The following is a 26,508-nucleotide window of genomic DNA, read 5'->3' on the forward strand; positions in this document are numbered from 1 at the left end:
CAACCAAGTTCTTGGGGCACCCCAAGCTGTGCATACCTGAGGCAGACCCCACTGACCTATGATGTAAACCACTGCCCGAATCACAGACTAAATGTTGAGTGATGCGTGCATGGGCAGACCCAGGGCAGTTTAGCAAAAGCTTTGAAAACTGAATTGATTGAAACCACTGCTCAAAGAAAGTGAGAGCTCTTAGTATGCATCTAACCAGTTGTTCGCCTGCTGAAACAAAAAATATATATTTTAAAAATTCTTCAGAGGACTTAAAGTTTATATAACAGAATGTGAAGGATATATTCAAAAATTACTCCATATATAAAAAACCAGGAAATGACTATCTCGAGGGAAAAGAAACTTACCAGATGCCAACCCAAGATAACACAGATAGTGGAATTATCAAAGACTTTAAGACAGCTGTTATAACTATGTTCCATGAGGTAAAGGTAAGCATACTTATAATGATTAGGAAGATACTAATTCATAGCAGAAAATTAGAAATGATAAAAACAAACAAGTGAAAAATTGTGAATTGAAAAATATGGTACCTGAAATTTTAAAATTCACTGCTGGGCTCAATAGCAGAATGGAAGTGACTGAAGAAAGAATAAGTGAACTTGAAGATAGATAAACAGAAATTATCCAATCTGAAAGGCAAAGTGAAAATAAAGATTGAATAATAAAATGAAGAGTGCTTTGAGGACATATGGGACACTATCATGGAGCCTACAGATAATGAGGTAGGCACTTTAAACAAATGATTCTAATGAATATATAATTAGAAAATGAGACAAGGGCTCTGAAGATTAAGATTCCACAAGAGCATATACTAATGGATCTGATTTTGACTAGGAGCAGAGCTGATGTTATAAATGTTTCTTTAAGTACATAATCCAACATGATCCTTGAGCTAATGGATGCAAAGAAACTAATAAAATGATAGGGCATTGGTGGTGCAGAGCTTTTCAGTTAGAGGGAAATACAAAGTGGTAAGGCCCTGCAGGAGGAACCTGGCAACTCTAAAAAACTGAAAAAATGCTAGAGTTAGTAGAAGTGAAACAAGTGGATGGGAAATGGTATAAAATTAGGTTAGAGAGGAGATCAGGTGTCACACTGTACAGAACTCTGTAAGCCCTTTTACATGGTTTTGTCTTTGTCCTAAGAGCAGTGGGAAGCTAGTGAAGAGTACTAGGTAACCCAGCCAGTGATATGGTGAGGATTGAGGGGCTGAACCTTCAGGATCTCCAACTTTCAGCAGTTGAGTAGAGAAGCATGAGCCTACAAAGGACACAGAGAAGGAAGAAGGACAGTAGGGGCAGGTATGAGGGGTGGGGTGAGGATTAGAGTATGGTTTCACAGAAGCCAAAAGTAGAGTGGAATGTTTCATCATGGAGTTTGTGATGGTAGTTTGAATTATATTGTGGAATGATGGGTAGACTCTCAATGTGAGTACACTGGGAGTGAGTGAGTGGTGGGGAAATGGAAACTGTGAGAGCTGGCCACCAAAGTTTATTGGTGATGAGAGGAAGAGAGGTAATGTAGTAACATAATGGGGTTGCATGTTTCTAGGAATCTTTTACTAAGATGAGCTCACTTAAATGTCATTGGGAAGGATCTAAGTGAGAGGAAGTGGAAGAGAAGAAAGCATTGATACAGAAAGAGAAGGGACTGTTGATAGTATAAAATTCCTGAGAAAGCAAAAGGAGATATGATCCACAAGGAGTCTGATTGTCTAAGAAGAAGGACACTTCCTTTAAGAAGAGGGGAAAGAAATAGAGGATGGGTTTGTAGATGGAAATTTGAGAAAAGGATATCTACTTAGATGAAGGAGAAAATGTGGAGAATCAGTAGTTTAAGAATTAAGAAAAGGTTTGAATTAGTCATTGGGGAAAATGAGTTGACAAGCTACTGTGTGTGTTAGGATTAGCATACTTTAAATGCCATTTGAGGCTGATAATTATATATTTATAATGATATAAGGTTACTTCCTATGTAGCTTTCTATGGACGTATTCAGTTGCTTAGATAAGGGAATGGAGAAATGGTATAACAGGGTTGGTGCAAGATTAAAGTTTTTCTAGAAAGGTACAATAACAAAACAATAAACATATTAAGGAAATTTAGGATACTGGTAAATATTTTCAGGTGGTGGATTGCAGGTTTTAAATGCAAAAGGAAGTAAAGTAAAGAAAAGAAAGGGCCAAAGTATTGAGCTAAAGGTGCGATTGCACTGCACACTTATACATTATACAAAATAGATAATGACATTGAAGAATGATAATGAGGGAAGGAAGCAGATGGAGTTAAAATAAAGTTTATAATTGTAGGCAACATGCTTGCGAACTTAGAAAATCCAACATAATCTACAGACTATCAGAATTAAATAATTTTTTCAAAGACTGGATACAAAGCAAATAAACAAAAATTATGTGTTTCTATATACCCACAAAAAAAGGGATTGGGGGCATAAATGATACTATTTGTAGCAGAATCAAAAAACAACAAATATCTGTAAATAAGTAATGAAAGATGTGCAAGATCTTTACACGGAAAACTGCAAAATATTATTAAGGTAAAATAAAGAAAAATAAATAGAATAATTTATAATAGTCAAGGATTAGAAGACTTAGTATTGTTAAGAAGTCAGTTCTCCCCCAAATGATCTACAGATTCAAAATTCCAGCTATGTGTTTGTGAATGTGTATGAATTGACAACTTGTTTCTAAAATGTCTAAAGAGCCAAAAAGTCAATCCAGTTCTAAGGAAGAACAAAAGTGGAGAACTTACGCTATCAGGTATCAATACCCTATTACACAAGCACTATACAAGTTCCCTTAGGATAGACAAATGGGCCAGTAGGACAAATGGAGTCCCAAAATAGTTTCATGTACATATGATTACCTGATTTTACAACAAAGGATGTCTCCTTTGCAATGCAATGGGTAAAGGATGATCTTTTTAATAAGTGCTGCTAGGTCAATTAGATATCCATATGGAGAAAATTAATTTTGACCCCTGTCTCATACTAAATGTAAAAATCAATTCCAGATGGATCATGGACTTAAATTATAGAAGGTAAAGCCATACTGCTTCTAAAAGTTTATAGAGGAGAACAGCTTTATGATCTTAGGGTAAACAAAGATTTCTGGAACCCTAAAAACTTTGAAAGCTCTAACCATAAAGGAAGAAAACAATAAATTAGACTGAGTTAAAATAAAACTTCTCTTTGTTCACAGATATCATCAGTGTAAAAATAGCAGAGTGGGAGAAGGTTTGCAACAAAATATTCATATCTCGAGTACAGAGAGAACTCCAACAAATCAATATCAAAAGGCAGCCAATACAATAAAAAATTGGCAAAAGATTTGAACACTTTACTAAAGAAGATATTCAAATATCTAATAAATATATGAAAAAATGTTCAAGTTCATTGGTTATCAAGAAAATGCAAATAAAATCTGCAAAGCAATATCACAAAGAAAAGCTAAAAGAAAAAGAGTGACAATAAAAAGGTTACCAAAGATGTGGAGAAACTGGAAATATGAGAAAAACTGAATTGCTATCAGAAGAATACATTGGAAAACTGTTTCGCATAACATATTGTCATTCATTCAACATACCTCACTTAATGACCTAGCAATTCCAGAGAGAAATGTGTAGATGCTCACCAAAACACATGAACACAAAAACTCATAGTACTCTTCATAATAACCCCAAATGTCCCTTCCATATAAGAGACAAATTGCAATATACTTGGAATGGAATACTATATGGTTGTGAGAGGGAATTAACTACAACTATATGCAAGAGCACAGATGAATCTCACAAAAATAATGTTGAGCAAAATAAGCCAAATACAAAGATTTTTATATTTCTTGAAAGCTAAAAAACAGGCAAAATTAATCTAAAGGTATTAGAAGTCAGTATAGTAGCTACCCTTAAGGGGATATTTAATGACTGAGAAGAAGACAGAAAGAAAGTTTTGTGGTGATGGTAATCCTTTGTTTCTTGATCTGGGTGCAGGTGTGTTCATTTTATGAAAATTCACAGAGCTATACAATTATCGTTTAATTTTTAATGTGTATTATACCTTGATAAAAAGAGGAAAAACTGTACAGTATTCCTTTTCTAATTATAGGTAAGTAACTAGTAAAAGTATTTCATGAACTTATTTCATAGCTATATAAAAGGGTCAAACCATTTGTCTAAACCAGAACCTTTTTCACCTATGAAGAAAAATTCCTTTTTTTGTTTTGAATCAACAACAGAATCTACTTTCTGTATCAGACAAACTAGACCTTCCCTAATTCTCTCTGTTTTCTGCCAAATTGAGTAAGAAGAAGGCATCTGTGCATTCCGTTATTACTAAGAGAAACTTGGACAACATTTAAACTTGATACACACCCTCACCAGATCTAGTAGACTCTTCCTTCTTAAGGAATCTATTTCAAGCATAAAGCAAAATTAACTCATCATAAAATTTGATAAGCGTTCTCAATTTAAGGCAAGGGTAAGGATTGTACTCAGCTAGAAGAGAGGATTTCTGCCATTATTGCCCTGCTGCCTACCGCTTTACTCCAGCTCTCATCAGACGGTCCCAATTACTTATCAGGGTCCAGTTCTGCCTTCACTCTAAGAAAAATAGTAATCAATATAACTATCATTTATTGGACACTAACTCTGCTAGGCATTGTAATAAGCTGTTGATTAAGATGAGTAAAAGTAAAGAATATCTGCTTCACATCCCATGATTCACGTCCCGGCTCTGCCACTTAACTAGCTTTGTGACTTTGGGAAAATTCCTTAACCTTCCTGTGACTCAGTGTCTCCATCTCTAAAATGCAGATAATGATAGTATCTCATAGTCATACACCTGTTGTGACAACTAAATAAGATAGTTCATGTTAAGTGCCTAACATAGTTCAGTTTGTATTAACTATTATCAAATAATTTAATCTTCAAAATAACCAATGAGTTAAGCACTATTGATAGCATTATTTTACAGATAAGGAAACTGAGACCAAGGGATATAAACCACTTCCCACAGCTGTTAATTGTTAAAAGGGAGAGTGAAATACATCTCTATCTCAGCTTCAAAGCCTTTGCTTTTAGTCACTATGTATAGTACCAACCAATTCCACTCTTGGCAGATATACAGGATATTGAATAATTGCCAGGTGCAAATATTGCTTGGCTCAGTATCAGGCTTCTCTTATAGCTGCAAAAAAAAAAAAAAGTACATTTATTATTGAGACTCCTTACTTAAATTTCAAAGTTCTAATGCATGATCTGCTAGTCTGGATTCTAAAGCCTGCTCTCCTGACCATAATATGATATATACGCTACCTGGCTTCCTGATTTCTCTACCTGTATGATTCTTGGTAGCATGTTTGCTTGCTCCTGGTCTTTCTGTGTATACATGCAGCTTCTCCACATTCAGGTCACAGCTCAAATTTCATTCTGTAACATCATCCTGATTTATTTTCTTCAGTGCTTATTGCAGTTTGAAAATACTGTTTATTGTCTTCCCTCCCCCCCCCCCCCCCCGATAAGGAAGTAAATTCCGTGAAAGCAGAAACCTAAATTTGTGCTTTGTCTTGTATTTTTTGCTTTTTCTTCAGAACACAAAAGAGTAGGAAGTCAATAATTATTAAGAATGAACTTTCTGTCCTGACCTCATAGTTTATGTATACTCCAATTCAAACTCTTTCAACGCTCGTAATCCTCAGCCTATGCTTTAGAACTTGGCATAGCTTAGGCAATTCACCCAACCTCTGCATTGTTAGAGTTTATAACAGCATAGTTCCTGATCTAACAGCTGATGTTTACTTAATGACATAAGAATTCATAGTAGAAAATTTCATAATCTCTTTACTCAAAATGGAATTCGACTTTAAAAGGATTTGTAGATCTGATTTTTTCATCAGATTTTTTTCAATAAATGTTCTCTGCTTTAATAAATCATAAAAATCAATTGAGAGAAAGAGATTTTAATAAGGTAAAGGCACTCCCCCTACAATCAAAGGTAACAGAATCACAGATGTGGAAACAACCAATATTTTAAAATAAAAGTTTCCAAACCAAATTCTTCTTTGACTTTAGTTCTAGTTCACTCTTATTCAAAATAAAACCTTATAGATTTGTTTGAATTTTGGATCTACAGACCTTTCAAATGGGCTATGTAATATCAACAACTCACATACATAGGTAATAATGTAGTTGATTTTCAATTTTAACTTCAGTTTTAAATTTTCCTGTAGTCTCATGCAGGAGCATGACTGCAGATATAGTAAATCAGCACTGGAAATTATCCCAGACATATGTGTTTTGTGCATGAAGTAAAGAACTGAGTATTCTGTTGTATGTTGTTAAATGATGGTCCAGCATTATGAACTATTAAGAAGTGCTAAATTTCTCTGATAATGGTTGTAAAAAGTCATGCATATGGTTTTGCTTAATAATTTAAAAATGAATATTTAGAACTGTTTTGATTATGAAGATATCTGATGATAGAACTGTATGATAAAAATCATTAAAAGATTAATTCCATTTAACTATATTTGTTTTCAAATAGATTTATAGTCCTGCTTTACTTTTCAAATTCTTTTTCTTTTAACTCTTAGCATGTACAGCACAAAATCAAGAAACGAACATGTAGAGGACAAAAGCCCCCAATCATCTCCAACTCCTCAGGTAAAAAACGTAAAACTGTAGTACAATATAGTACCTAAAAATAAATCTGATCTTAAAATTTGTTTCTAAGTTTTTTTGTTAGGTTTCTTTCATGAGTCCGGTTAAAAACTGAGAAGTAATTTTGAAATTACTAGTTCTAATGGGTCCTCGGAGGTAACCAAAAAGGTGCTTTATGAAACAGATGAAAAGGGATGACTGCAGATTATTTTGGAGTTAAAGAGGGCAAACTTTAGGAATAATGGAATTGTGGCTTTTTTCTTGTCATGTCCAGGAAAAATTCAGTAATTTAACTAATAGGGATGAAGACGACATTAAGATGTTATACTACGTATTTGGAAGAGACCCGTCTTGGTATGCCTGAGCTCCTATCACAAATACTGCAAACTGCTTTTGGCTTAAACAGCAAGTAATTATTGACTCATGGTTAAAAGGCTAAAAGAAGTCCAAAATCAATATACCAGCAAGACTTACTTTATCCTAGAATCTGTACGCTTCCTTCCTATGCTTTCTCTTTTGAAGGCAAATTGAGACCCAGTTTTATTCAGTAGGCCCATTCCTTACCTAAAAATAATATCTTCAAGTGGTCCTACTTACAATGGATATGGTTTAAAGTTTAAAATATATATTTCTGTGGTTCATTGTTAGAATACTTGCCTTCCATGAAGGAGACCTGGGTTTGATTCCCAGAACGTGCACCTCTCCCACTCCCCCCCAAAAATATATATATGTGTGTGTGTTTCTTGGAGTACATATCATAAGATTCAACTTTTTAAACATATATGCACAGAGGCAAGTCATTAGACCTTTTGCTGGTCTAATTTTAATAAAAAATAATTGTTCATAATTAGAATTATCAGTTGCTTATTATTTGACATGGATATTGCCACGGTTCTTAAGGTGTCAAAAAGTCCTCTTTGAAATATTTAAAATAGTGACCATTGGTTCTAATAACATTATTAATCTTTGAAGATTTCATCCTAGTCTGTATTAACTTATCATAAATTCTGAAATAATAGAATTTTTGAAGTATAGTTTTACTATATATGACTCTTTATGTACCCTAATCAAAATTCACCTTTAAGGCTTTTGGATACTGAGGGAAGGCCCAGAAAAAATTCTCTATACCAGATCTCCAAGCAGGTCAGTTGTAATCAGGTTTCCAGAACTTTGATCTTGAAGAGTCACATAATTAATTGTTAGCCATCACCTACTGTGACACTCATCCAACTGTTTATTAAATGTTTTCTCCCCCTTTCCTTTATCTCTCCATGTTCTTACCATGTTATAATTTTCTGTGACAAGGTGATGTTCTTTCTCCCGCTGCACTCAAATATAGTATTATCAATACAGATGAAGCGCTGGCATGTGCACACACATGCACATACACACATCATGATGACCATAAGACAAGTTTGGGGAATCCATGCTGCAGGGTTAATTCTCCATTTTTTTTTTGCTTTGCTTCATTTTTTTTTTTTTTTTTTTACTCTGGGTGAAGTTTTTCAGTAGTCTCCCAAACTAAAAATGTCTTTTTTTTTTTTCAGTCAGCAGTTTAATAATTAGGCTAATTACTATTAAAAGGCCTGGAAGAGTGTGGTAAATGCATTCCATATAAATGCTAGTGGAAGCATGGACCTTAAGTTTCTGAAAACTTTACCTGTTTTTCTCATTTTCCCTGAAGTTATATTATTTTTCAAGTGAAATGAGTCCAAGGGAAATGATAGTTCTCCACATTTCCAATTTAGTTGCATTTTTATTCCACAAAAGTCTTGGTGAATAATTTCTGGAAGGTAGATTGAGGGGGAACACATTTAATCGTTCTGTCCACACATTAGGCTCACTTAAGTCTGTGTGAATGATAATAATGAGGTGAAATGAAAATGGCAGGGACCCAAGCCTATATAAAGCTAAATCAAGGTGTCCTGCAAAATGTATTTCTGTGGTAACCACATGTCAGATATCTATTGATATAGAACATGAGTCTTCTTTTGTATGTGTAATCTTCCAAATAGGCATTAATAAGGATTTAGTTATGGGATTTGGTGATTTAGTACATTCATAAAATTGTATAGAAAATATGTTTCTTAAAAGATTTCATTGTTTTGTCTCAGATCCTCAAAGATAGTAGAGAAATTAAGGAAATCGCCCTGTCAAAAACAGAGGAAAGAACACCAAAGAAGAAAAAGTTACAAATTCCTTGTCCTCCACAAGGGACATTGAATAAAGTTATTACAGATGGTATGTAGTTGGAGAGAAAATGAAATATATATTTGACAAGTTAAAACACAAGACAACAAAGCCTGCTTAACTTGTATACTCCGAAGATCAGCTCTGTTATAAGCAAATGGGGGCAAAGAAGAAATATTTACTTGAATCTGTCAGGAACCAAAAAGCAATACCATGTAACAGATACTTTACTCTTTTTTTCATGCATTCTCATGTTAAATTTTGGGATTAGAAACAGCATTGATTAAAAATTTTGATTTAAAACTTTCAATGTTTAGATTTACATTAGATAGAAAGAACATTATACTTCTGGAAGTATTAGGATTGCTTTCCCACTAAAGTTTTTAAAGCATCTCTTATAACCACCAAATATTTACAAACAAAAGTTTCCTAATTTTTTTCTAGATATTCTATATAGTTAAACTGGAGCAAGAGAGAGAGAGAGAGATTTTGATGTCCAGAAGTATATGGCCTAAGAGAAAAAAGAAATGATAAAAATATGATGAAGTTAATAAGTAGTTGACTTTTTTAAATTTCATTTTTTATTAACTGTTTACTAACTTTAAACTTTTTTTAACTTTAGACTTTTGAAAGTAGATTTTGTCCACTTAGTTTTCATTTAACTAAGGTTGCTTTTTAACTAATGTCATTATTTTTAAGGTACTTAATGAAACTTTTCTTTGAACTTGAATGGGCCTTATCTACCCATGTAAGGACTCTTGTAAATACAATTTCTGTATATAGGTCTTAAGAGACATAAGGATTACTTGCTAATATTTTTTAAATATGCACATTCAGTCCTATGAACCACTTAGTGGGTGGTTTCTATGGAGCAATTGTGTGCAGCACTGGAGCCTGTGAAAAAAGAGGGAAATGTGTTGGTCACCACAGGTAAACCTGCTGAGGATGGATTACAGACCTTGCTCAGAAACTAATTGAGAGGCTCTAGAATACCAGGCATTGAAACTTCAAACTTAGAAATATAACCCCATTTTCCTTTTGTTTTCTTTGATTTTTAATTTTGCAATTTTATAGAAATCTACAGGAAAAGGTGATTTTCATAGCTACCACATTTCTCTTTTGGGAGGTTGTACATTCTTGCACAGGCGTTCCTCAGAGATATTAAAGTTTGTTTTCAGGCCACTTGAATATTGAATAAATTTCAGTATACCAAATGAATATTGCAATAAAGCAAGTCACATGAATTTTTTGGTTTCTCAGTGCATATGAAAGTTATGTTTACACTATACTGTTGTCTATTAAGTGTTGTCTATTAAGTGTGTCTATTAAGTGTCTATTAAGTGTGTTGTCTATTAAGTGTGTAATGCCATTATATCTTAAAAAATAAAGCACATACCTTAATTTAAAAATTAGAATTAAATTTAAAAATACTCTATTGCTAAAAAAAAAAAAAAGCTAATCATCACCTGAGCCTCTAGTGAATCATAATCATTTTGCTGGTGGAGAGTCTTGCCTCGATGATGATTGCTGCTGACTGATCAGCGGGTGGTTGGGATTGGGGTGACTTGCAATTTCTTAAAATAAGATAGCAGTGAAGTTTGTTTTATCTATTGACTCTTCCTTTCAGAAAAGATTTCTCTGTAGCATGCAGTGCTGTTTGATAGCATTTTACCCACAACAGAACTTCTTTCAAAATTGGAAACAATCCTCTCAAACCTTGTCACTGTTTCTCAACTAAGTTTAAGTAATTTTCTAAATCCTTTGTCATCATTTCAACAATGTTCACAACATGTCCACCAGGAGTAGATTCCATCTCAAGAAATCACTCTTTCCTTATTCATCAGAAGCAACCCTCATCTCTTCAAATTTTCTCAGGACATTGCAGCCATGCAGTCATATCTTCAGGCCCCCTTCTAATTCTAGTTCTCTTGCTACTTCTACCACATATACAGTACTTCTTCTACTGAATTCTTGATCCTCTGAAAGTCATCCATGAGGTTTGGAATCAACTTCTTCTGAACTCCTTTTATTATTGATATTTTGACAGCTTCCCATGAATTTCGAATGTTCATAATGGCATCTAAAATTGTAAATCCTTTCCAGAAAGTTTTCAATTTACTTTGCCCAGAGCTATCAGAGGAATCACTATCTATGGCAGCAATAGCTTACAAAAAGTATTTTTTTCAATAATAAGTCTTGAGATAAGTCTTGCTCCATGGGCTGAAGACTGTATATTGTGTTAGCATGCACGAAAAAAAAAACATTACTCTCATTATGCATCTTCATCAGAGCTCTTGTGTGACCAGGTGCGTTGTCAGTGAGCAGTCATATTTTGGAAGGAATTCTTTTTTCTGAGTGGTAGTTCTCAACAATGGAGAAAATACTAAGTTATGTTATACCCAGATGTGCTGTCATCCAGACTTTGTTATTCCATTTCTATAACACAGGCAGAGTAAATTTAGCATAATTCTTAAGGGCCCTAAGTGTTCAGAAAGGTAAATGAACATTGACATCAACTTAAAGCCATCAGCTAGTTGCCTAAGCCCCTGACAAGAGAGTCAGCCTATCCTTTGAAGCACTGAAGCTGGACATTGACTTCTTTCTAGTTATGAATCTCCTAGATGGCATCTTCTTCCAATAGAAGGCTGTTTTCATCTACATTGAAAATGTTGTTTTCTGTAGACACCTTGATTAATTATCTTAGCTAGATTTTTCTTAGCTAGATAACTTGCAGCTTCTGCATCAGCACTTGCTGCTTCACTTTGCACTTTTATGTTGTGGAGATGGCTTCTTTCCTTAAACTTCATGAAACAACCTCTGGTAGCTTCAAACTTTTCTTCTGCAACTTCCAAATCTCTCAGCCTTCACAGGACTGAAAAAAGTTAGGGCCTTGTTCTGGATTAGGCTTTGGCTTATGCGAATGTTGTGGTGGTTTGATCATTTATCCAGACCACTAAAACTTTCCCCATATCAACAATAAGGCTGTTTTGCTTTGTTATCATTCATGTGTTCATTGGAGTAGCACTTTTCATTTCCTTCAAGGACTTTTCCTTTGCATTCACAACTTGGGTGTCTGTCACAAGAGGCCTAACTTTGGTCTATCTCAGCTTTCAACATGCCTTCCTCAGCAAGCTTAGTTATTTCTAATGGTTGATTTAAAGTGAGCGCTGTGTGACTCTTTACTCTTGAACACTTAGAGTCCGTGGTAGGGTTATTAATTGGCCTAAAATTATTCAATATTTTTGTGTCTCAAGGAGTAGGGATGCCCAAGGAGAGGTTGAAGTATGAAAGAATGACCAGTTGGTGGGGCAGTCAGAACACACACATTTATCAGTTAAGTTTGCCATCTTATATGGACTCAGTTTCTGGTACCCCAAAACAATGACAATAATAACATCAAAGATCACTAATAACAGGTCACCATAATATATAAAATAATAATGAAAAAGTTAGAAATATTTAGAGAATTACCAAAATGTGATACACAGACATGAAGTGAGTACATACTGTTGGGAAAGTGGTGCTGATATACTTAATTGTTGCAACAAGCCTTCAATTTGTGAAAAAATAGGATACTGCAAAACACAATAAAACAAGAGATACTGTACTCTTTTTCAATCTTCTTCTCTTCCTCTCTTTTTTCTTTTTCCCCTGATACTGTTTTTTAGACATTTTTATTGTGAAGTAGAACAAATATACAGAAAAGTGATAAATTCAAAATTCAGTTTAACAAGTAGTTATAGAGCAAATTTCAAAGTATAGTATGTGTGCTGGTTTGAAAGGATGTATGTCCCCTAGAAAAGACATGTCTTAATCAAAATCAAAATCCCATTTCATAAAGGTAGAATAATCCCTATTCAATACTGTATGTTTGAAACTGTAATCTCCCTAGGGATGTGATTTAATCAAGGGTGGTTGTTAAGCTGGATTAGGTGACGACATGTCTCCACCCATTTGGGTGGGTCTTAATAAGTTTCTGAAGTCCTATAAAAGAGGAAACATTTTGGAGAATGAAGGAGATTTGGAGAGAGCAGAGAATGCTGCAGCACCACGAAGCAGAGAATCCACGAGCCAGCGACCTTTGGAGATGAAGAAGGAAAACGCCTCTGGGGGAGCTTCATGAAACCGGAAGCCAGGATAGAAAGCTAGCAGATGACGCTGTGTTCACGATGTGTCCTTCCACTTGAGAGAGAAACTCTGAACTTCACTGGCCTTCTTGAACCAAGGTATCGTTCCCTGGATGCCTTTGATTGGACATTTCTATAGACTTCTATGGACATTTCCTCGGCCTTAGAACTGTAAACACGCAACTTATTAAATTCCCCTTTTTAGAAGCCATTCCGTTTCTGGTATATTGCAGTCTGGCAGCTAGCAAACTAGAACAGTATGGGTTACAGTTCCACAATTTCAGGAATTTCCTTCTGTCTCTTCTAAAAGCCAGAAATTAAAAAGAAATATCTATATAATGATTCAGTAGTGATAATCTTTTTTGTTAAATCCCAACTTCTCTGTTACAACTCCTCCTTCATTTGATTTTTCTCTCAGTCTTCTGGGATATTTGAGTGATGGCCATTCCTAACTTCTTCATGTTGAAAAGGGTGTTGACATTAGGGGAATGCAGTTGGTTGATATTCTGGGAGAGACTGGTACCTCTAAGGTTCATGGCTTATCTGGCATAGGAACAATCTGGAGGTTTTAAGTTTCTGGAAAATAAACCTAATAAGTAAAATTGTTATAGATTCTTAGATAGAGCCCTGGGTTTTCTTTAGTGTTTTCAAGAATACTGTTTGTTGGAGCTTGACATACCATGGCAATTTGTAATATCTGACTGAAGCTTGCATAAGCAAAACCTCCAGAATGACCCCTTGACTCTATTTGAAATCTCAGCCATTGAAATCTTATTCTATTACATATCTTTCCCCCCTTATGGTCAAGAAGCCATTCTCATCCCTGGGTTGCCAGGGACTTACATCATTTCAGGACTTACTTCCCTGAAAGTTATGTCCCACATAGTGGGGAAGATAATGAATTTATTTGCAGAGTTTGACTTAGAGAGAGAGAGGACCATCTGATCTTGCTCTCTTTCTCTGTCTCCCTCTCTCTCACATCCCTACACTATGTTCATACTCACTCCTTCAGACACAATGCACAGAATCCCAATCTATGAGTATGCTTAGAGTATGTCACTGTTAAAGTCCCACTCAGCCCCATCAATGGATGAATGATCTAGAACATGTATAATGGGAACTGCACAGCTAAAGAAACCCCTGAAAACAACCTATAGTCTAGATGACAGAAGGAAGTAGAGCTGCAATTTCTTATAAATCATTTATAATTCACCAATCGTACATTGCCTACAAGTTTATTTAAAGAAGAAATATAAACTCTTAAAACCACACACAGAAATAAGTCTCATCACTTTTAATCACAATGCTTATCTCTTCCTTGGGTAGTTGCTTGCCTAGTATCAAAGTAACAGATATTATAAGCAGTAGGTTTAGGTTTTAAGTTATTATTCTTTTTGTTTGTTTGGCTTTAGCTTACTTTCAATAAAATAACATATTTTTCCATGAAGTTGTTTCTCCTTTAAATAAATGAAGGAAAGCTTTGCTATACATCTGTGCCATTTTGAAGCTGTTATGTATCCCAGAAAAGCCATGTCTTTTAATCCTCATTCATATTGCTGGATGGAATCATTTTTGGGGGGTGGGACCTTTTGATTGTTTCCATGGAGATGTGACCCACCCAGTTGTGGGTGGTAACTTTTGATTAGATGGTTTCCATGGAGATGTGTCTCCACCCATTCAAGGTGGGATTGCTTACTGGAGCTCTTTAAGAGGCAACCATTTTGGAAAAACCTTTAGAGCCAACAGAGTCCAGACAGCCAGAGACTTCTGGAGATGAAGAAGGAAAACACCGGGAGAAGATGGCGGCTTAGTAAGATGCGCGGGTCTTAGTTCCTCCTCCAGAAAAGCAACTAAAGAAACAGAAACAATACGAAACAGCTCCCGGAGTCACGACAGAGACCAAAAAGACAGCGTACCCCATTCTGGAACAGCTGAACGGGCAGGGAGAATCTGCTGCGGTGAGATACCCGAGGGGCGCGCGTTTTCCCGGCCGGGGCGGCTGGCGACTGGGGTCCCCTCCACGCACGTGGCTCCCCGGTCTGACTGGGAACGTTGGATAGCGGGGCCCTCCCGTCACGCTTGGCGTTTCGGGCCAGCTGGGCAATTAGGACCGGCACTCTCCCAAGCCGCGGCCGCCAGCGACCCCGCCTCCACGCGCGGTTTCCCGGGCCGACTGCCGTGCAGACAGACGAGCGCCACGAGCGCCACCTACTGGGCAGGAAAAGAAAAACAGAGCCCAGAGATTTCACAGAAAAAGCTTTCAACCAGCTGGGTCCCACCCAGGGAAATCTGATCAAATGCCCAGACACCAGCAGAAAATAATGGATGACGCTCGGAAAATTGAAGATATGGCCCAGTCAAAGGAACAAACCAATAGTTCAAATGAGATACAGGAGCTGAGACAACTAATGCTGAATATACGAAAAGAAATGGAAAAACTCTTCAAAAACCAAATCAATAAATTGAGGAAGGACATGAAGAAGACATGGGCTGAACAAAAAGAAGAAATAGAAAATCTGAAAAAACAAATCACAGAACTTATGGGAGTGAAGGACAAAGAAGAAAAAATGGAAAAAACAATGGATACCTACAATGGTAGATCTAAAGAGACAGAAGCTACAATTAGTGAACTGGAGGATGGAACATCTGAATTCCAAAAAGAAACAGAAACTATAGGGAAAAGAATGGAAAAACTTGAGCAGGGGATCAGGGAACTGAATGACAATATGAAGCGCACAAATATACGTGTTGTGGATGTCCCAGAAGGAGAAGAGAAGGGAAAAAGAGGAGAAAAACTAATGGAAGAAATTATCACTGAAAATTTCCCAACTCTTATGAAAGACCTAAATTTGCAGATCCAAGAAGTGCAGCGCACCCCAAAGAGAATAGACCCAAATAGGCGTTCTCCAAGACACTTACCAGTTAGAATGTCAGAGGTCAAAGAGAAAGAGAGGATCTTGAAAGCAGCAAGAGAAAAACAATCTGTCACATACAAGGGAAACCCAATAAGACTGTGTGTAGATTTCTCAGCAGAAATCATGGAAGCTAGAAGACAGTGGGATGATATATTTAAATTACTAAAAGAGAAAAACTGCCAACCAAGACTCCTATATCCAGCAAAATTGTCCTTCAAAAATGAAGGAGAAATTAAAACATTTATAGACAAAAAGTCACTGAGAGAATTTGTGACCAAGAGACCAGCTCTGCAAGAAATACTAAAGGGAGCACTAGAGTCAGATACGAAAAGACAGAAGAGAGAGGTATGGAGTAAAGTGTAGAAAGAAGGAAAATCAGATATGATATATATAATACAAAAGCCAAAATGGTAGAGGAAAATATTATCCAAACAGTAATAACACTAAAAGTTAATGGACTGAATTTCCCAATCAAAAGACATAGAATGGCAGAATGGATTATGACCCAGCAATACCACTGCTAGGTATCTACTCAAAGGACTTAAGGGCAAAGACACAGATGGACATTTGCACACCAGTGTTTATAGCAGCATTATCTACAACTGCAAAGAGATGGAAACAGCCAAAATGTCCATCAACAGACGAGTGGCTAAACAAACTGTGGCGTATACCTACGATGGAATACTATGCAGCTTTAAGACAGACTAAACTTATGAAGCATGTAATAACATGAATGGACCTAGAGAACATTATGCTGAGTGAGTCTAGCCCAAAACTAAAGGACAAATACTGTAAGGTCCCACTGATGTGAACCGACATTTGAGAATCAGCTTGGAATATATCATTGGTAACAGAGACCAGCAGGAGTTAGAAACAGGGTAAGATAATGGGTAATTGGAGCTGAAGGGATACAGACTGTGCAACAGGACTAGATACAAAAACTCAAAAATGGACAGCGCAATAATACCTAAGTGTAATGTAACTAGGTTGGAACACTGAATGAAGCTGCACCTGAAATATGGTTTTTTGTTTGTTTGTTTGTGTGTTTGTATCTTTTGTTTTTGTTTTTTCTTTTTCCTTTATATATATATATATATATATTTTATTAGTATTATTATTTTAATTCTCTTCTCTATATTAACATTCTATATCTTTTTCTGCTGTTTTGCTAGTTCTTTTCCTAAATCGATGCAAATGTACTAAGAAATGATGATCATACATCTATGTGATGATACTAAGAATTACTGAGTGCATTTGTAGAATGGAATGATTTCTAAATGTTGTGTTAATTTCTTTTCTTTTTTTTTGATTAATAAAAAAAATTAAAAAAAAAAAAAAAGAAGGAAAACACCCCCAGGGAAGCTTCATGAAACAAGAAGCCAGGAGAGAAAGCTAGCTAATGTTACCACGTACCCTCTCAGTTGAGAGAGAAACCCCAAACTTCATTGGCCTTTCTTGAGCAAAGGTAATTTCTTGTTGGTGCCTTAATTTGGGCATATTCATGGCTTTAGAACTTTAAACTTGCAACTTAATAAATTCCCCTTTTTAAAAGACATTCCATTTCTAGCATATCACATTCCAACAGCTTTTGCAAGCTAGAACAATATCCAACTATGATTTTCAAATAAACTTGGGACCAGAATTTCTTCATTAAAATTATTCTTCATTTTTAAGAGGTTAACTGTCATAAAAGATTAGGGTTAAAAAATAGTATTCCCATTCCATTTGGGCTCAAGAGGAGCCAAATAGGGGTGAAAATAACTTCATTAGTAGAGACCCTTGGCAAAGCTGGAATAAAGACTGTTGTTCTTTATAAACCATATCCTGTGTCTGTATGGAGAGTTAGTTCTCCAGAGCTGACTCTGAGTATCCAGCCAACTATAAGGAAGGATTTGCCCCACAAACACAATCATTAACAGACTTAAGTTCACCAAAGAGTGGAGGATGAAAGTGGGTGGCCTGGCCTGCCTTTTAAAGGGATCCTGACCCACAAGTGTTGAGCATTAAGAACGAGAAACAAAAAGGTAACAATTTACTAACGAGGCAATATGAAATGAAGAGAGCAGTGGATTTCCTGTTTTTGAGGCAAAGGAACTCTATTCACTAGTTCATGAGAAATCACTCAAAAGATGGGAAATTCTCACCACTCAGGCTTGCAACTTACTATTCCATCCTTGGCAAAAAGCAAATAAGTGATGGGAGAGAGTTCAAAAGTCTTGCCTCTAGTATTGATGAACTTGGAAAGAATTCCCATCTGCAAGTTTACATTATAAATTTTCTCCAGGAAGACTTGCTTTTAATTAGGTATCTTTGCTCAGTGGTTTTACCCTGTCATAAGTAGGATGTTAATGTAGTTGCTCTTCATAGTGCCTTTCACAGCATCATGTTTAAAAATCTAGCCCTCTCTTCACTCTGCATTTCGATTTTCTCTTGCTGAGAATGTTTCTGCTCCTTCCTCCCTCATACCGGCACCACCATTTCTTACATGCTTGTCCCCTTCTTGACTTTTAGAGCTTTGGTTAAATATCATCCCCTTCCTTACTGATGTTGTCTAAGAATGGATTCTCTGTTGTGCTTTACATTTTAAAACCGTCAGAAAAGCTTTTAATTTCCTTAAATTTTGTTTTAAACCCCTGCAGAAGACAGTTCTGTATCATTCATTATGATAAATAACATGTCACAGGCAGAGTTTATTATCATGTTAGTTTTAATTTCCAGTACTTTATTGTGGTTGTGCAGTATACATGAAAATGCAATTATGTTTGATTTGTAGATTTATTAAAGAGGTTATCCAATTGAGTTTATCTGCATGCAAAAAAAAAAAAAAAAAAAAACCCTGCGGAAGAGAGTTTTGCTCATTCTTTGATTGTCATTTGTTCTCGTTTGCTAGATGCCGGAATACAACACACCAGAGACGGATTGGCTTTTAATAAAAGGGGATTTATTTTGTTAGTTCTTCAGAGGAAAGGCAGCTAACTTTCATCTGAGGTTCTATCTTATGTGGAAAGTCTCAGGGTAATCTCTGCTGGCCTTCTCTCCAGGCCTCTGGGTTCCAACAACTTTCCCCAGGGTGATTCCTTTCTGCATCTCTAAAGGCCTGGGCTGAGCTATGTGTGCTGAGATGAGGTATACCAAGCTGCTTGGGCTGTGCTACGTTGTGCTCTCTCATTTAAGCACCTGCCAATTAAGTCCAACATCATTCATTGCAGCAGGCATGCCTCCTAGCCAACTGCAGATGTAAATCAGCAACAGAACTAGGTGCCTTCACCTGGCCAAGTTGACAACTGAATCTAACTACCACATCATTTAAAAAATTCAAAGCTATTTTAGCCTTTTATATTTTTGAGAACAAGGTAGCAATTTTTTTTAACTTGAGTTTAATTATAGCTGAAATGATTAACAGTAAGAATGATCTCTTACCTTATAAAAGGAAAGTTTCCTTCTTCCTCTATTTATTTACTTTGTGCAATATTGGTATTATTTCCTAAAGTTTGATACAATCCATCAATGAAGGCATCTGCACCTTAGCTTTTCTCTATAGGAAGATTTTAAATTACTAATTTTTTTTTTACCCAATATAGGTCTATTTGGATTTTTTTCCCTTTTTTCTTAAATCAGATTTTGTAATTTGTGTTTCTCTAGGAGCTTACCCATTTCCTCTAATTCATCTAATTTTTTTCTTTAAATTATCTGTAATATTTCCTTATCATCCTTCATTTACGTTGTGTCTTAGTGATTGTTTTGGTTTACTAAAGTTTTGAGGTATGGGATTTCTTAGATATTCTGTATATTAAGCCCTAATCAGATATGTGGCTTCCAAATATTTTCTCCCATTCTATAGATTGTCTTTTAACTTGTATAATGAAGTACATTGATGTACAAAATATTTTAATTTTCATGAAGTCCCATTTATCTTTTTCTTTTCTTTTCTTTTCTTTCTGGTACAGTATAGGTAAAGTCTAAAATACCATTGCCTAACAAAAGGTACTAATGATGCTTCCCTATGTTTTCTTCTAGGAATATTATAGATTTGGTTTGTATATTTAGGTTTTTGATCCATTTTGAGTTGATTTTTATACTAGGGGTGAGGTAGGGATTGACCTTAATTCTTTTACATATGGATATCAAATTTTTTTCCAACATCATCTGTTGAAGAGACTATTCTTTCTCCATTAAATGGAATTTGGCAGTTTTGTCAGAAATCAGTTGGCCTTAGATGTAAGGGTATTTTTCTAAAGTTTCAATTTGATTTCATTGGTCCTTGTGTCAATAACATGACATTTTGATTACTGCAGCTTTGTAGTAAGTTTTAATATAGGGAAGTTTGAGTCCTCCAATTTTGTTTTTTTTTTTTTTTCCAAGATGTTTTTTGCTATTTAGGGTCCCTTACCTTTCTATATGAATTTGATAACTGGATATTCCATTTATGCAAGAATGCTGTTAGAATTCTGATTGGGTTTGCATTGAATCTTTAGCTTTCTTTAGATAGAATTGATATCGTAACAATATATTAAAGTCCATGAACCCAGATTGTTGTTCCATTTACATAGATCATCTTTGATTTCTTTTAGCGAGTTTTTGTAGTTTTCCTTGTATAAGTCCTTTATATACTTGGTTAAATTTATTCCTAGATATTAGATGTTTTCAGTTGCTATTATAAATGAAATTTCTTTCTTGATTTCCTCTTCAGATTGATCATAAATATTGTATAGAAACATTATTTATTTTTGCATACTGCTATTGTACCACCCACTTTGCTGAAATAGTCTATTAGCTCAAGGAACTTTGTGGTGGATTTTTCAGGATTTTTTATATATAAATTCATGTCATCTGCAAATAGAGCCAGTTTTACTTCTTCCATTCCAAAATGGATACCTTTTGTTTCTTTTTCTTGCCTAATTGCTCTGGCTAGAACTTCTAGTCCAATGTTTAACAGTGTTAACAGTGAGTACCCTTGTCTTGTTCCTGATTTGAGAGGAAAAACTTTCATCCTTTAATCATTTAGCATAATGTTTGCTGTGAGTTTTTCATATATGCCTTTATCAGTCGAGGACGTATCCTTCTATTCCTAGTATTCTAAGTGTGTTTATCAAGATGGAGTACTGGATCTTGACAAATATCTCTTCAGCATCATTTGGGATGATCATATGTGGTTTCTTTTTCATTCATTCTATTAATGTGGTGTTACATTAATTTTTTTTATTAATTAAAAAAAGAATTAACAAAACAATTAGAAATCATTCCAATCTACATGTACAATCAGTAATTCTTAATAACATCACATGGTTGCATATTCATCATTTCTTAGTACATTTGCATTGATTTAGAAAAAGAAATAAAAAGACAACAGAATAAGAATTAAAACAATAATAGAAAGAAAAAAAACAAAAAACCTATACCTCACATGCAGCTTCATTCAGTGTTTTAACATAATTGCATTACAATTGGGTAGTATTGTGCTGTCCATTTCTGAGTTTTTTTTTTTTTTTTTTTTTTTTTTCTTTTTTTAAGAGAGAGGGAGGAAGGGAAGGAAAGACAGAGAGAAGGAAGGAAGGATGGAAGGAAGGAAGGGAGGAAGAAAGGGAAACATCTTTAAACATTTTCTTGTTTTATTATATTTTGTTTGTTTGTTTGTTTTTTACATGGGCTGGGGCCGGGAATCGAACCGGGGTCCTCCGGCATGCCAGGCAAGCACTCTTGCCCGCTGAGCCACCGCGGCCCACCCCATTTCTGAGTTTTTATATCCAGTCCCGTTGTACAGTCTGTATCCCTTCAGCTCCAATTACCCCTTCTCTTTTTTTTTTTTAATTAATGGAAAAAAAGAAATTAACCCAACATTTAGAGATCATACCATTCTACATATGCAATCAGTAATTCTTAACATCATCACATAGATGCATGATCATCATTTCTTAGTACATTTGCATTGGTTTAGAAGAACTAGCAACATAACCGAAAAAGATATAGAATGTTAATATAGAGAAAAAAAAAAAAGTAATAATAGTAAAATCAAAACAAAACAAAACAAAACAAAACAAAAACCTATAGCTCAGATGCAGCTTCATTCAGTGTTTTAACATGATTACTTTACAATTAGGTATTACTGTGCTGTCCATTTTTGAGTTTTTGTATCTAGTCCTGTTACACCGTCTGTATCCCTTCAACTCCAATTGCCCATTATCTTACCCTGTTTCTACCTCCTGCTGGACTCTGATATCAAGGACATATTCCAAATTTATTCTCGAATGTCTGTTCACATCAGTGGGACCATACAGTATTTGTCCTTTAGTTTTTGGCTAGACTCACTCAGCATAATGTTCTCTAGGTCCATCCATGTTATTACATGCTTCATAAGTTTATCCTGTCTTAAAACTGCATAGTATTCCATCGTATGTATATACCACAGTTTGTTTAGCCACTCTTCTGTTGATGGAGATTTTGGCTGTTTCCATCTCTTTGCAATTGTAAATAACGCTGCTATAAACATTGGTGTGCAAATGTCCGTTTGTGTCTTTGCCCTTAAGTCCTTTGAGTATATTCCCAGCAATGGTATTGCTGGGTCGTATGGCAATTCTATACTAAGCTTTTTGAGGAACCGCCAAACTGCCTTCCACAGTGGTTGCACCATTTGACATTCCCACCAACAGTGGATAAGTGTGCCTCTTTCTCCGCATCCTCTCCAGCACTTGTCATTTTCTGTTTTGTTGATAATGGCCATTCTGGTGGGTGTGAGATGATATCTCATTGTGGTTTTGATTTGCATTTCTCTAATGGCCAGGAACATTGAGCATCTCTTCATGTGCCTTTTGGCCATTTGTATTTCCTCTTCTGATAGGTGTCTGTTCAAGTCTTTTTCCCATTTTGTAATTGGGTTGGCTGTCTTTTTGTTGTTGAGATGAACAATCTCTTTATAAATTCTGGATACTAGACCTTTATCTGATATGTCATTTCCAAATATTGTCTCCCATTGTGTAGGCTGTCTTTCTACTTTCTTGATGAAGTTCTTTGATGCACAAAAGTGTTTAATTTTGAGGAGCTCCCATTTATTTATTTCCTTCTTCAGTGCTCTTGCTTTAGGTTTAAGGTCCATAAAACCGCCTCCAGTTGTAAGATCCATAAGATATCTCCCAACATTTTCCTCTATCTGTTTTATGGTCTTAGACCTAATGTTTAGATCTTTGATCCATTTTGAGTTAACTTTTGTATAGGGTGTGAGAGATGGGTCTTCTTTCATTCTTTTGCATATGGATATCCAGTTCTCTAGGCACCATTTATTGAAGAGACTGCTCTGTCCCAGGTGAGTTGGCTTGACTGCCTTATCAAAGATCAAATGTCCATAGATGAGAGGGTCTATATCTGAGCACTCTATTCGATTCCATTGGTCGATATATCTATCTTTATGCCAATACCATGCTGTTTTGACCACTGTGGCTTCATAATATGCCTTAAAGTCAGGCAGCGCGAGACCTCCAGCTTCGTTTTTTTTCCTCAAGATGTTTTTAGCAATTCGGGGCACCCTGCCCTTCCAGATAAATTTGCTTATTGGTTTTTCTATTTCTGAAAAATAAGTTGTTGGGATTTTGATTGGTATTGCATTGAATCTGTAAATCAATTTAGGTAGGATTGACATCTTAACTATATTTAGTCTTCCAATCCATGAACACGGTATGCCTTTCCATCTATTTAGGTCTTCTGTGATTTCTTTTAGCAGTTTTTTGTAGTTTTCTTTATATAGGTTTTTTGTCTCTTTAGTTAAATTTATTCCTAGGTATTTTATTCTTTTAGTTGCAATTGTAAATGGGATTCGTTTCTTGATTTCCCCCTCAGCTTGTTCATTACTAGTGTATAGAAATGCTACAGATTTTTGAATGTTGATCTTGTAACCTGCTACTTTGCTGTACTCATTTATTAGCTCTAGTAGTTTTGTTGTGGATTTTTCCGGGTTTTCGACGTATAGTATCATATCATCTGCAAACAGTGATAGTTTTACTTCTTCCTTTCCAATTTTGATGCTTTGTATTTCTTTTTCTTGTCTAATTGCTCTGGCTAGAACCTCCAACACAATGTTGAATAATAGTGGTGATAGTGGACATCCTTGTCTTGTTCCTGATCTTAGGGGGAAAGTTTTCAGTTTTTCCCCATTGAGGATGATATTAGCTGTGGGTTTTTCATATATTCCCTCTATCATTTTAAGGAAGTTCCCTTGTATTCCTATCTTTTGAAGTGTTTTCAACAGGAAAGGATGTTGAATCTTGTCAAATGCCTTCTCTGCATCAATTGAGATGATCATGTGATTTTTCTGCTTTGATTTGTTGATATGGTGTATTACATTAATTGATTTTCTTATGTTGAAGCATCCTTGCATACCTGGGATGAATCCTACTTGGTCATGATGTATAATTCTTTTAATGTGTTGTTGGATACGATTTGCTAGAATTTTATTGAGGATTTTTGCATCTATATTCATTAGAGAGATTGGTCTGTAGTTTTCTTTTTTTGTAATATCTTTGCCTGGTTTTGGTATGAGGGTGATGTTGGCTTCATAGAATGAATTAGGCAGTTTTCCCTCCACTTCGATTTTTTTGAAGAGTTTGAGGAGAATTGGTACTAATTCTTTCTGGAACGTTTGGTAGAATTCACATGTGAAGCCATCTGGTCCTGGACTTTTCTTTTTAGGAAGCTTTTGAATGACTAATTCAATTTCTTTACTTGTGATTGGTTTGTTGAGGTCATCTATGTCTTCTTGAGTCAAAGTTGGTTGTTCATGTCTTTCCAGGAACCCGTCCATTTCCTCTAAATTGTTGTATTTATTAGCGTAAAGTTGTTCATAGTATCCTGTTATTACCTCCTTTATTTCTGTGAGGTCAGTAGTTATGTCTCCTCTTCCATTTCTGATCTTATTTATTTGCATCCTCTCTCTTCTTCTTTTTGTCAATCTTGATAAGGGCCCATCAATCTTATTGATTTTCTCATAGAACCAACTTCTGGTCTTATTGATTTTCTCTACTGTTTTCATATTTTCAATTTCATTTATTTCTGCTCTGATCTTTGTTATTTCTTTCCTTTTGCTTGCTTTGGGATTAGTTTGCTGTTCTTTCTCCAGTTCTTCCAAGTGAACAGTTAATTCCTGCATTTTTGCCTTTTCTTCTTTTCTGATATAGGCATTTAGGGCAATAAATTTCCCTCTTAGCACTGCCTTTGCTGCATCCCATAAGTTTTGATATGTTGTGTTTTCATTTTCATTTGCCTTGAGGTATTTACTAATTTCTCTTGCAATTTCTTCTTTGACCCACTCGTTGTTTAAGAGTGTGTTGTTGAGCCTCCAGGTATTTGTGAATTTTCTGGCATTCCGCCTATTATTGATTTCCAACTTCATTCCTTTATGATCCGAGAAAGTGTTGTATATGATTTCAATCTTTTTAAATTTGTTAAGACTTGCTTTGTGACCCAGCATATGGTCTATCTTTGAGAATGATCCATGAGCACTTGAGAAAAAGGTGTATCCTGCTGTTGTGGGATTTAATGTCCTATAAATGTCTGTTAAGTCTAGCTCCTTTATAGTAATATTCAGATTCTCTATTTCTTTATTGATCCTCTGTCTAGATGTTCTGTCCATTGATGAGAGTGGGGAATTGAAGTCTCCAACTATTATGGTATTTGTGTCTATTTCCCTTTTCAGTGTTTGCAGTGTATTCCTCACGTATTTTGGGGCATTCTGGTTCGGTGCGTAAATATTTATGATTGTTATGTCTTCTTGTTTAATTGTTCCTTTTATTAGTATATAGTGTCCTTCTTTGTCTCTTTTAACAGTTTTACATTTGAAGTCTAACTTGTTGGATATTAGTATAGCCACTCCTGCTATTTTCTGGTTGTTATTTGCATGAAATATCTTTTCCCAACCTTTCACTTTCAACCTATGTTTATCTTTGGGTCTAAGATGTGTTTCCTGTAGACAGCATATAGAAGGATCCTGTTTTTTAATCCATTCTGCCATTCTATATCTTTTGATTGGGGAATTCAGTCCATTAACATTTAGAGTTATTACTGTTTGGATAATATTTTCCTCTGCCATTTTGCCTTTTGTATTATATATATCATATCTGACTTTCCTTCTTTCTACACTCTTCTCCATACCTCTCTCTTCTGTCTTATCGGTTCTGACTCTAGTGCTCCCTTTAGTATTTCTTGCAGAGCTGGTCTCTTGGTCACAAATTCTCTCAGTGACTTTTTGTCTGAGAATGTTTTAATTTCTCCCTCATTTTTGAAGGATAATTTTGCTGAATATAGGAGTCTTGGTTTGCAGTTTTTCTCTTTTAGTAATTTAAATATATCATCCCACTGTCTTCTAGCCTCCATGGTTTCTGCTGAGAAATCTACATATAGTCTTATTGGGTTTCCCTTGTATGTGATGGATTGTTTTTCTCTTGCTGCTTTCAAGATCCTCTCTTTCCCTTTGACCTCTGACATTCTAACTAGTAAGTGTCTTGGAGAACGCCTATTTGGGTCTAATCTCTTTGGGGTGCGCTGCACTTCTTGGATCTGTAATTTTAGGTCTTTCATAAGAGTTGGGAAATTTTCAGTGAAAATTTCTTC

General features: G+C 35.4%; 1 protein-coding gene across 3 annotated transcripts in view; it reads left to right on the forward strand.

Moving 5' to 3' along the window:
* Nucleotides 1–26,508, forward strand: part of LOC143668084 (sodium/hydrogen exchanger 9B1-like) — a 91,448-nt gene that overhangs the window by 13,274 nt on the left and 51,666 nt on the right. For all 3 annotated transcript variants that reach the window (XM_077142665.1, XM_077142668.1, XM_077142667.1), the window contains 2 exons: nt 6,617–6,686; nt 8,798–8,924. In XM_077142665.1, the coding sequence (XP_076998780.1) occupies nt 6,618–6,686; nt 8,798–8,924 (196 nt within the window). In that variant the 5' untranslated portion in view covers nt 6,617. The remainder of the gene's footprint in view (nt 1–6,616; nt 6,687–8,797; nt 8,925–26,508) is intronic.

This window comes from Tamandua tetradactyla, chromosome 24 (assembly GCF_023851605.1).
Source record: "Tamandua tetradactyla isolate mTamTet1 chromosome 24, mTamTet1.pri, whole genome shotgun sequence".
Classification (NCBI taxonomy): domain Eukaryota; kingdom Metazoa; phylum Chordata; class Mammalia; order Pilosa; family Myrmecophagidae; genus Tamandua; species Tamandua tetradactyla.